The sequence below is a fragment of the Barbus barbus genome (genome assembly GCF_936440315.1).
Source record: "Barbus barbus genome assembly, chromosome: 46".
NCBI lineage: Eukaryota > Metazoa > Chordata > Actinopteri > Cypriniformes > Cyprinidae > Barbus > Barbus barbus.
This window is the reverse complement of record NC_136724.1, coordinates 368382-381337: the sequence shown is the minus strand read 5'-3', so window position 1 is coordinate 381337 and position 12956 is coordinate 368382. Positions and strand designations below refer to the sequence as shown.

Below are 12956 nucleotides of genomic sequence, written 5' to 3'. Positions count from 1 at the left end.
CCACACAGACCACAGGGTGAGCACCCTCTGCTGGCCTCACTAACACCTCTTCCAGCAGCAACCTAGTTTTCCCAGGAGGTCTCCCATCCAGGTACTGACCAGCTCAACCCGGCTTAGCTTCAGTGGGCAACCGGTCTTGGGCTACAGGGTGATATGGCTGCTGACACAAAGGTGAAATAAAGGTGACTTGACTTCAGTGGTGTGTTTTATAGCACATGTACTATAGTATGAGATGCTTGCCATTTGCTGCATCTGATCACAGGTTATAAATTATACATCATCTTTATTCAATGTTGAGAAATTAAACCTTAAAAAAACTTCAAAAGTCATAGATCAAGGCCACTAAGACATGAAAACAAAATACCCCTCATCAGACTGAAGAATTAGATCATCAGGAGTGTGTTTCCCCAACAGCGATTTACAGCCGCTTAACTACCACAGTACTGGAGAAACTAACTAGCTAGTCAAGAGCGTTCTCCCAAATGTAGGAGTTGTGTCACACATCAGTCCCTCGATCCACATTGGTTAGAACTGTTAATGATGTCAAGCAGGTGGTGGAGTGATAACTTCTGCTCATTTTTCAGTCCCAAATTAATGTTGGATTCTTGCTGTAATAATGATCACGGCATCTGAAGACTGCTATGTCTGTTCTCTGTTATTTTGCTTTTTATTGTGGATTTCCTTACACTTCTTCAGTTTTTGATGCTGTTTGCGAATGTTCGTTTGAACTATGTTTGTTTGAACTATGGTTTCAGGAAACACTGAATCCCTGAACTGTGCTGGTAATGACAGACCTTGAGACCACAGCTAACGATGCTTTGGGGAAACACACCCCTGGACGTGAAAAAGAGCAGGACTGCAGACACAGAACACAGAAAGACAAATGCCAATGCAGGTTACAATCAGTGGTTTGTGAGTGTGTACATGGCTAAAGAGAATTATTACAGTGTCTCTGCAAATGTTTTATCAAATCAAACATTCTATAAACACATTGTTTCATGCCAAGTGAAATGAAGAACAGCTTCATACTGTAAGAACAGCTTGCTCTCTGTCAAATTACTTCTGGTGGAATTCTGTGTAAACTGGCATTCAGGTGACAATTTTAAAACATTATTTCAGCCAAAAAAGAAAATTTCAAGTCCAAAAAATTCAAGCATTCGTCCTAATTCATGGTTAAGTCATTTTAGGACAGCAAGCTCATCAATCACCGAATATCTGAATATGGCAAAAAAGGGATGACCCCTTGTGGATGTGGACACAGATATGAATTCTTCATGTAACAGTGAAGTTTTTCAACAAGTGGCCCTAAATGTGATTATATGGAATTATATTAAAGAGGGCACACCACCGTATGTAGATAACTGTGACTAACTCCCTGATATCACACTAAAGGAAACCGTGTCTAATATAAAGAATACTAATGTGAATATCTATATATAAAAGTCTGGGTTGGTATGATGTTTTTCCAAGAAGTCTCTTCTGCTCAACAAGCCTGCATTTATTTGATCAAAAGATAGTTGAAAACAGTAATATTGTGAAATACATAGTTTTCTATATTAATATATTTTAAATATAATTTATTCCTATGAATTTAGCAGTCTTCTGTGTCACATGGTCCTTCAGAAATCATTCTAATATGCTGATTCTAATATTCTAATATTTTTGTGGAAACTGTAATACAGTTTAAAAAAAATAAGAATTTTCATGATTAAAGTGAAGTGAAATTCAGCCAAGTTTGGTGACCCATACTCGGAATTCGTGCTCTGCATTTAACCCATCCAACGTGCACACACAGCAGTGAACACACACACACACACACACAGCAGTGAACGAGCACACACACACACACACACACACACACACACACACACGGAGCAGTGGGCAGCCATTTTATGCTGCAGCGCCCGGGGAGCAGTTGGGGGTTCGGTGCAGGGCACCTCAGTCGTGGTATTGAGGGTGTCATGAATAAATAAGAGGGATCATGAAAATTGTATGTTATTGTTTATTTAATATTCTCCTGAATAAGGTATTTCACATAACAGATGTTTATGTATTCTCCACAAGACAAAATAATAAAAAATGACCCCGTTCAAAAATTTAAATAACCTTGAATCTTAATAATCTATTTTTTGATAGTTGTTCATGAGTCCCTCGTTGGATCTGAACAGTTCAACTGTCTGCTGTTCTTCAGAAAAATCCCCCAGCTGAGTCCCCCATTTGTCCTCCATGTGAAAAGATGGATCTCAAAATCATACAGTCACTGTTGGAAAGGGTTCAAATAGGCAGAAAATGTTGGAAAACCAAAGAATGTGCAGGAGCTGGAGGACGTTTCTGAAGAACAACAGGCAGTTGAACTGCTCAGAACCAACGAGGGACACATGAACAACTATCACAAAATATAAAAACAGTCGTGGATCAACCAGGAAAAGGCACAAAGTATTAAGATTCAAGGGTATGTAAACTGAATGGGGTCATTTTTATAAATTCAGTTATTTTGTCTTGTGGAGAATATATAAACATCTGTTATGTGAAATAACTTATTCAGGACAGTTTTACATAAACAATAACATGCAGTTTTCATTTTCCGTCTTATTTTGTTAATATTATTAACATTTTGCATATTCTGCAAGGGGCGTGTAAATTTATGAGCACAACTGTATATACACAGAGTATGTCCTGAAGTGATTGCAGTACAAAATGTTATATGTTAGATTGGACCTGGTGCAGAATCACAGACTGAAGTTCAATTCTTGTGCCTAGTTCTTTCATTTTCACTTTACTTCGTTTGCAACTCAAATTTGTGCAAAAATACAACAGAAATATCACACAATCAGATAGAAGAGATGAATGACAGCAGCTGTCCTGCAGCTAATTAATCAGTGAACCTGTGATAGCCCAGCTGCCTCATCAGGAATCCACATGTGTACTCTATGAGTCTGATATCTCTCCTTGGCATGTTTCTTCTCCATTTGTCCATGTTGGCTGGTGAAATGTCCCCTTCATACATCAGATTATACAAGTTTGTGGAGGTGGTGAACATGAGCTGATTCAGGGCTGAAGGAGATACAGGGATCCCAAGGAAAGAGTGAATCTTCTCAGCCGTCTCTTGAGGATAGTTCACGACATCCTCGAACCTGACTTGAAGATAGGATGCTTCAGATAAGGTAGCTGTGACTCTGAGGACAGCAGCGGTGTGAGCGAGCCACAGATGGGCCAGCAACAGCACAGGATCGGTCTCTGAACGAGATATGAGCTGCCACAGCTTCCTAAACTCCGCCGCAAAAGCGGTCGGACACCTGTCGCTCACCATGTCCTGCTTGAAAATAAGAGCTAGATGCTGGGGAATGTTCTTGAGCGAGTAAAGGCTGGGTTTGCTATTATACAGCATCAGATAAATCCATGCACGAGGGTCCCTGATGACGTAGATGGCTCTCAGAGAAGGGCCGATAACTTCTTGGAGAAAGGGCAGCTTGAGAGCCCAGCTGCCGCTGCAGAGATTGAGAACTACACGGGCGTTAGGATAGTCCAGCGTGTGTCTCCTCAGCTCTCGGACGTACTCAACATCCCTGTCGACTCGCACCCGGCCTTTCATCTCAGCCTTGGACTCTCTCCTCCTCAGCCTCCTCCTCTTGTCCTGCGAGAGACTCACTCTTTGGGCTGGTTTCAGACGGCTGGTGTCGTGGAGAGGGATGTTCTGCAGGAATAAGTGGGTGTTGTGAACCAGTGAATGCAGCCAGCCCTGGATCATTTTAAAACGCCCACACTGGGCTTCCGACCGCGTCCATTCACAAGCATCTACTAGAGAGTCAAATTCGAACTCTGTTTCGGGGATATCCAAGTGTTCTGTAGGGATGCGCAGGTAGACAAAGTCTGTGTTGTTGTAGAAAAGGTGCTTAAGGATGTCAGATCCCGAGCCAGGGAGCGTGGTGATCACTACCGTGGGCAGAGGGAGCTGATGCTGGTCGTAAAGCGTCATTTGTTTGCTAAGCTCCGGGTCTGTGGTGGCTCCGCTCCACGTCACCTTACACAGGAGCTGATCGCAGCTGCTCGAGACGAACAGGAGCTCAGTTATCCACAGCATTAGCACCGAAAGCAAAGCGTAACGCATCAGTCTGCTAAAGCAAACATAAAACTTCCGCTGTAGGGTCAAGAAAACAGTGGCCACACACAGTATTACCCCAGCTACGACATTCAGCGTAACTCCAAAGTCAAAGAGGTGATTGTGAAGTTTAGTCTGTCTGGGGACAAGCTGCGTCCCCAAGCCAAAACGGATGATCTGATGTCTGTCTTCCACCTTAGCGTAACCCCCAAAGCCCAGATAGCTGGAACGGACACCAATGTCTCTGTGATTGGTTACAACAGACACTATTTTCTCTGTATTATTGATGAGAAGAGAAAGCTTGAGCCCATTCTTAATACTTTCAATGAACCTGCAGTTGGAAACTTTAACGTAAGGCCCGTGCATCACATACACCATCCTACCTACTGACTCTGTGAAAGGGAAGGTGATGTTTATAAACTGCGTCCACCTCTTTTTAAACTCGGCCTCCTGCTCGGCCTCCTGTATTTGTGTATCAGGGCTGCGTCCCTGACTGTCAAACCAGAACATTTTGTAATGAGCATCCCAAACATCCATCAATGCCCCATTGTACCTGTCTGTGAATCTGTGGGGCACGTATTTAAAGTCAATATCGAGATTGTGAAAGAACGCACTGACGGCGTTCACAGGTGAGTCGTCTCTCTTCTCGACGTGGTCCACTACAACAAGAGTCTGTGAGTTGAGGAGAAGCAGGGCTCGGTACACACTCTTCAGTCTCATGGCTGAGGAATAAGCTGCAGCCGCTTCTCCACTCACAAACATAGTGTCTCCATGAGCAGAAGCAGCGATCAGTTCTCCCGCCGAGTCTCCGACCCCTGCGTCTGTCCAGCGGAGCCACTTGGCACATTCCCCGAGCTGTCCTTCCCAAGGGACATTACACTGGCTCGTCGGGGAAGGGCTGAACACTAGCACGTTGTTTAGGAAGCTGTATTTGGGGCCATATAAAGCCTCAGAAACAAACACTTGTCCGTTAGGGGCGAAAGTAAATGAGTTTTGGTCTGGGTGCTCATGACCAGGGTTAAAGCTGTTCCAGCCATCCACCCATGAATAAGGCTTGGCGTGGACAATGTCAAACACCGCCCGGCCGCCCAGCTTACCAGATTTAAACGAGACGAAGGTGTTGCCTTGTGCAACAGATAAACCAGCCCCGTAAGTCACTACACCCCAGTTTGAGAAGATGTGCATCTTAGCCTTATTGTGATCATAAGGGGGCTGTGGTGTAAGGTCGGCAGTATACCAGATAAACTCTGTGTGAAGCGTCGTCCAGCGCTGGGCAAAGGACTGACCCATGGGACCATCTTTAGGTCTGTGCCTCCTAATCTGCAGTGCCAGCCAATTCCCAGACCCGTTTTTGATCACAAAGGAATCTAAAAAGACTAGTTGGCTCTCTGGTCCATAGAACCAGTTATAGTTTGAGTCCCCTATACCAACTGTTCTCTGAAAGCCTGGGAGCAAAGTGGCGTAATAAAACCAGAAATGAGTACGCAGCCAATTGTTCTGCGTGTTGTCTATGTTGAAGTGGCGATTTGCCAGGAACACATACTGCGTGATTGACTTTGCTGTGTAACTCCCGTATGCAACTCCCTCGTCCAGAGAGCCGTCTACAACGTGATTCAACAGAAACATTGTCTTCTCCATGTAATTTACAGATACCTGTTTCCAAACCATCGACTGAGTGTCATCATGAGCACCCACAACTATTGCTCCAGTCAGAATAGCAACTATATTAGTGGTTTGATGGTTTTGAAGAAACTGCTTCCCCCAGCCCCTGTACTTTGACGTCTCGTAGAGCGCTTGGGTTTCAGCAGAAATCTTCTTTAAGTACAGCTCTCGGCGCTTCTGATCCAGCAATGAGTAGATGAAGTCAAAAGCAGTAGCAAATCCAGTGAGCGAATGAGCCACTGGAACTTCATCGTTTGGTGCACTGCTTACTTTCCAGTCAGGATACTCCGACATCCGGTCCATGAACTTAATCAGGAACTGCACTGCAGCGGTGTCCTCGGGGTACAGGAGGCAGTAGAGGGCCAGAGGAGGGAGGTTGTTTCCATAAATCTCATTCCACTTGCTGGTGAACTCCTCATGCTTTGTGGGTGGCATGTAGAGCTGGCCGGCGGACAACATCGTCAGCACAGCCGTCCGGATCACTTTAAAGATGTGGCTGTGAGACGTAGTTGACCTTTGCCTCAACAGTGGCACGTCGTCTCTGTTAAAGTATAAATTAGGGTGAAGATTAGCGTCTTGGAGTTTCCGTAGCTCTGGTAGCCCATTCTCAGTAATCTGGAACTGTTGAAAGTCACTAAAAATATCTTTCCCTGTGGTATTGAAGACTTCAGAGAATGACGCTCCCACTGCTAGAAATAGAGATGCTGCAAATGTAGGCCACCCTATGGTCCTCCAAACCACTGTCCACCACATCTTCCCTTTGTTTGCTGGCTTTAGCACTCCTCTCCCATGATTTAATCTGGTTTCCCTCTTCCCACGTTACCTTCTCGTTCAACAGGAATGTCTTTCATGACACAAATGATAATGGGTGCTTGTTTCAGCTGTTATTGACTTGGTCTCTGGTAAGCGTTTTCTTTGGCTTCCACAGTCTGAAAAACAGAAACAAAATATGAGTGAAATGTCTTTAATTGAACAGTATTAAAAATCAATTTGACATTAAAGGGGTTATGACTAGGGCTGGGTATCGAGTTCGATACTTTTTAGGCACCGACCGAATTGCCTTGATACCACCGAGTATCGAAAAACGTCTTGTCGTTCGGTACCAAATTTCGATACCTAAGGGGTTAATCTCATCACCGTCAGTGAGCCAATAATCCTGCAGCACTAGGTGTGTTTGACTAGAAGCGGCGACGTGCTGATTGATCAGTGTTTGACCTCCGCGAGAGCGTTTCGAAAGCGTACGGAGCAGTCCGCTCTCTATATCGCGCGGTTTGTTTACTAACGTTGCACACAGACTGAAGCGCGCGTTACACTCGCGGTGATTTCAGCGTCTGTCGTCTCACGAAATGAGGACATAAACACATGAACAACATCTCCAGACCTGCTCTGAGACTCACTTCATGAGCATTTTACTGTTTGATTCGAGGAAAACTAGCGTCATATCATATACACACACAGAACTGTAAAGGTATTCCAGGCAACCCGTCAAAATAAAAGTTCGGTTTAACTCGGAAGACACTGCGGCAGAAATATATTAATATTGTTCAGCAGACAGTACATACTGCTACTACTAGGCTACTATTAAAATTATTAAAACTTTATTCATTTTTTTAGTAATGATCACACAACAGTTATTCCATGTTTTAATTTTAATAGTAACCCCCCTTTGTTTGCCAAAATAAATAAACTTTGATTTTCAATAATTTAAAGATAAATTAAATTAATGTTTTATGTCTTCATTTGAAAACCAGATACAGAACACAGAATTTCTGAGGAAAAAGAAAACATTTCATAAGGTTATTTTAAGAATAAATTTAAATAAACTAAGTTGTTTTTATGCATTCAAATAATTAGACATACTACACCAGAATTTAATAACAATAAAACATATGGTGAAAGAAAATAAAGCACCCACTTATGAAAGTGGATGAAGATTTTAAATTTCTTGAAGTCTTTAACAACCTAGAAATGATGATTCTGTCTGAGCTATGTGTTTTAAAATGAACACGCACTAATGTAAACATAGCCTAACAGATGATTAAACCGATGGTTATTCCTTTGTGCAGTGGCTCAGGAGATGAGGCTTTGAGTCTGTATAAATATCAACAAGCTAAAAAAAAATAGTTTTTTAAGATAATGTAATCTTATTAATGGTATCGAAAAAAGTATCGTTCAGGAACCGGTATCGAACTCAAGGTATCGGTATCGGTATCGATATCGAAAATTTTTGAACGATACCCAGCCCTAGGTATGACTGGGATAGGTGACATGGCCAAAATCATAAATAGCATATTTTATTTTACTATAACAATGTTTGTTTTCTGTTTTCTGATTGTTACGATAAAATGTTACATACCAGGGAAATTTTTACATTTTTCATACCAATTTTGATATCTCAGCAAAAACTAATGCTAGACTGTAGGTAAAATGTCTTCAAACAATTACTGAAGTAAACCGTAATAAAATAACAGAGACAAACAACAAATGATATGACAAATTCAATAGAATAAAGATAGAAAATAAATAGTTATTTGAGTATTTAAGGTATGTTAATCTAACAGAAGTATTCTGGTACTATACTAATACTTTAGAAATTAAATACATTTACAATAAAAGAGAATAATTGTCTCTGTATAAATTAAACCTATAGCCATGATTCACATCTGAATTCCTCCTCACTTAAGATTGACTGTGTTTATGTGAGTATTCTCTAAGCATTCTGACATACGTTTGTGTGTATTTGGCTGTTTAGGTGTACATCTGAGTTACGCACAAAGTATACTATATGCATTCCTCTGGTTTTTCTGGAAGTTCAAGCACAGAAAGACGTCTGTCGCAGTACTGACTTCTCTTTCCAGGATTAATGCGCTTTAAATAACTCTTTAATATCAAACATGTCCTGCAGTCCTGTTAACCCTAACCAAACTCTAACACTGCATTTATAAGAGTCACATTAACTTTTCACAAATCTGTTTGAAAATGTTGTACTGGTTTGTCGTTTAAACTAGCATATCACCAATGCCTAGGTTATGACATACAGGAGCTCATAAAGCTCAGTTCCTCCTCACTGCATGACTGCTGTGTGCACAGCTTCCTATTACAGCTGTCATCTATCTGAGCGGATGCTGAGACTCAGCAAACTCTGCTGCTGCTGCTGGCTACAGAAACTCACATCTCTTCTTCCCAAGGATCGATATTAGGAAGGGCTGAGGCTTATTTTAACAAAGTACCTGATCGCATCAATGCAGGATCTTGATTGTTCAGCACATTTCAGCACAGACTGTTTATGAAGCATGATGCAGGCCTGGCAAATAAAGCTTCACTGAATGATGGGACAAACCCCCAGCAAATAATTTCATTCTAATGCTTCATCCGCTGGAGTCATCTTTATGGCACTTGGGGATTCAGAGTGTGCTGACTTTTATTGTTCCTTATATTTGTTCCAGGTGTCTAATGTTTAAACAGGTTGCTGTGTTTGTGCTTTTATATGGCTGTATTTCACTAGTTTTACCATTTAAAAATGAACAAAGACATTTGCTTTTCTGTTACAACCCCTCTTTCTTATCAAATGGGCTATTTTGTTGGCTGAAGTCACACAGGTGCTGGTAATAATCTCCACACCGGCTGGCTACAGGTGTATTATTAACTACTGCAGCTGAAGTGGACTCTTCCACCTGCACTACTAACACACTCTTTCTCTTGATCTGTAAATATAAACCACTGGCTCCTCAGAATCACAAGTGATGTGCTTGACTGGAAGGCGTTTGACTGACCTAAACCCCTGATTCTCAATCGCACACGGTCAGTTTTTAGGATTAATGTAAATTCACTGTTACTTCATGTTATCTGAAACGCATGGGCTTTTCCACAGTCAAAGTTTACTATGCATCATCTTGCTCATATAAATGCTTGGAAATAAAGATTCATGTATTCAAGTCCAAATACAGTCAGCATTATTTCTGTATATATTTGTGATGTTTATTTTATTTCCTAATGTTTTTTTATTAATCAACATTACAATAACTGGTAAAAAGTTATAGAACAGTGCTAAATGTATGGTGTTTGCAGTCTGCATAGGAATTATGGGTTATGTATAAACAGTTTAATTAATTATTAATTTTACCAATGTTTAAATCAGTATTTTAACTCCTTCGTAGCCACAGTTGATAACTGTAACTGTAAATGGCAAACTATGTTTAGCGTTTGTAAATCCTTCTGATCTGATGTTCAGTACTCTTATGAATATGAATGTAACTTTTCCCCAACTTTACAAATAATATTTACATGCTTAGGATGTTTGTGCTATAAAAATGTTCAGGGAGACTGCAGGTATGTTAGATAACGCTTTGATTTCGATATTCAGTAGAATGAGTGTGAATATAGCGATAAGACAGCGTCACGTGTTTGTGACGTCATCATCAATCCAGGTATTAGATGAGTGGCCCAAACTAGTTTTGGCTTCATGTTAACATGCTCTTGCACTACACTGCAGTCAGATGATTCCAGATGCTCTAACTGGGCTTATTTGCTTTGTTGACATACATTATTGTTTACTATTACACTGATGATGCTCCTACAGAATGAACCGGTCTAATGGATCCACATGCATCAGTTTCTCATGAGCAGGTGTGTGTGTGTGTTCACACCTGAGCATCACAGAATACACTCCACATCAACAAAATGGACCTTGATGGAAATAATTGGAGAAGTCATGTCATAACCTGTAACAGCAGCTCTGTTAGCATGAACTCACATGTGTCCAGTGATGCTGATATCTGTGAGATGAGCTGTGAGTCTAATCCTTTCATCCGCCCTGGCTCTGTGTTATCCATCAGATGGAGCTGTGGCGCATCATCATCATCAACACCACCTTCCGATCATAACACATCACCTTCATCATCATCATCATCCTCACGCGGCGCTCTTCAGGAGCGGATCTGTGCAGACAGACGCAGACACGGAGCGAGTTAATGGAAAGTTCCAGTAGAAATGAAGAAAAGGCACAATCCACGACATCCTGAATAACGGAGATTTGAGTGTCCGTCTAATACTCCTCAGAGATGACATTTATGATATGTGTTTGTCCGCATCCGTCCGCTGACGCGTGACTTCGTTGCGTAAAACGCGTCTGATGCTCGACGCGATCTGCTATTCGTCTGCGGCGCCGTCGATGACACTGACGTTACCATAGCGACCACCGACTGTAGAGGGCGCTCACACACACACACACACACACACACACACCTGTCCTTACCATTACATGCGATATAAAACAACACCTAAATAAGAAACAAGAAATAATAACATGAGCAGCACATCATCATATCAGTAATCCATAAACGATTCCCGAGGAGTTCAGATGAAGAATGAATGCAGATCATTAACCCGTCATGATCTCACATTGAACTGTCTTCTTCAGTAAATCTGTGAGGAAGCAGGAGGTCAGGGAGATGTGACATCACTTTCCAGCATTATACAGATTAATAAATGTTTAAAATGACTGTCTATAGAATATTTGCTCAAATGATTGACTGTTGACTGAAGCTCATACTGTAGTAAAGTCTTCTGGAAGGAGTTTGTTTGTGAATAACTGTCCTCCACTGAATCTCTTTCCAGTGAAACTGAAGGACGGTCAAGACAGATTGTGAAGGAGAGTAAATAAAAGCATAAATGATCTCTCCTCCTCAAATAAAGGCTGGTACAGGAAACTTGCTGCTTTGCTCTGATCATCATTTGTGTAACCTGAAAGCCTCTGGCATCATGTGTTTGTGTGCTGGAAGAGAATATCAGCATACTGAACATCTACAGAACAGACTGCATATGCTTATTAAAATATGATCAAGAGCTGGAGATCACAGCTCCTCTTTGCACTTTATTATTATTATTATTTCTGATCAGTCCTGTTCTGCTGAGACTGAAAAGCTGTTGCTGATTTCTGCGCAGTTATCATGCTGGTCTATGAGTTTCATGTATTAATCAAATATCCAGAGCCTGATATTCTTTTAAAGGGACTTCAAGAGCAAACACAGTCAGATTTAGCTTTCATAGCTCTTAGCTCACTCAAAACTGAACATTATCAGCATTTACTTGCCCTCATTGTTTCTAATATGCATGACTGTGCATCCTCTATAAAACATACTTTGTTTTCTGGGTGAACTGTCCCTTTAATAGTGTGTTAATTGTGTTTTGATAGTCAACTTTGTTTTAGACGTTTCAGCTAATTAATACATAAAAACAGACACAAATGTGAGCTGGTGATGTTCAGTAAAAGTATAGCAGCACATGATAAACAGCGTTCAGAATAAAGAGCCGTCTGCAATCTAAGCTCAGATCGACACGTTCAGATCTCTCCTGAAACTCTACCGCAGCTCTGTTTCAGTGGCTATAAGCAAACACTTTAATCTATGCATACCATGTTAATATAATGTCGTCTAAAAGAAACCGTTCCAAAAAAGGAAAGAATAATTTTTCTGATGTCAAATGAAACACAGCTTCGGTGAAATCAGAGTAAATCAGTCCAGCAAAAGCAAGCACACATGCCGTCTCTGCCAGGACCGAGTGTGTTTCTCTCCTGTGGTTTAGACCAGACTAAAACCAGCTGCGCTTAAAACAAACCTGCTTCATGCTCTTGCTGTCTTGATGGAAAGGTTCCAGAAACCACAAACATTACATGGAACAAGTCTCAGGACTCTACAAGCATGCTAAAATAACCCAGCCCTCTCTTAATATAAGACTGACCGCTGCTTATGAATCAGATTCATTCAGTGAAGACAATATCTGATCATTTGAAAACAGCATGAGCCAGGAATATGTATTGGACAAAAGATTGATCCACTGGAGACCACAAAAATAAATAAATAAATAAAATGTAAATATATCCAGAAAAGTTAGACTTCCAGGTTCTGTAATGATCCCTCGGCAAACTGGAGGTTCTTCGGAAGCTTTCTTCTAGTAAAGAGTTCATATGAGAAGCTTCCCTAATGCAGAGGTTCCTTTATGAAACGCTTCTGCATGTACAGTAGGAACACTTTAAATAAACAGAAGTACATTCACACCAAACTGAAATGACAAATTATCTGATATTATTAACTTATAATAAGAGTTCATTTCCAGCAGCGGTGATTCCAGAAAATGAGCATCAACATGATGAGAGCAGACAGCAGAGACGACCTCTGACCCCGTGACCTCAGGTGAC

At 41.3% G+C, this 12956-nt stretch overlaps 1 protein-coding gene across 1 annotated transcript; it reads right to left on the bottom strand.

The window, feature by feature from the left end:
• Positions 1-2753: 2753 nt before the first annotated feature.
• LOC306864795 (dermatan-sulfate epimerase-like protein) lies at positions 2754-10898 on the bottom strand. The gene is made up of 2 exons (XM_079409029.1): positions 10515-10898; positions 2754-6690 (listed from the first exon to the last, which is right to left on the bottom strand). Exon 2 carries the CDS (start codon positions 6512-6514, stop codon positions 2873-2875), a length of 3642 nt encoding a protein of 1213 aa, XP_079265155.1. The 5' UTR covers positions 6515-6690; positions 10515-10898; the 3' UTR covers positions 2754-2872.
• Positions 10899-12956: the final 2058 nt, after the last annotated feature.

Excerpts from the sequence above, each read along its gene's own strand:
- LOC306864795 (XM_079409029.1), bottom strand. The coding sequence starts at position 6,514 with ATGTGGTGGACAGTGGTTTGGAGGACCATAGGGTGGCCTACATTTGCA.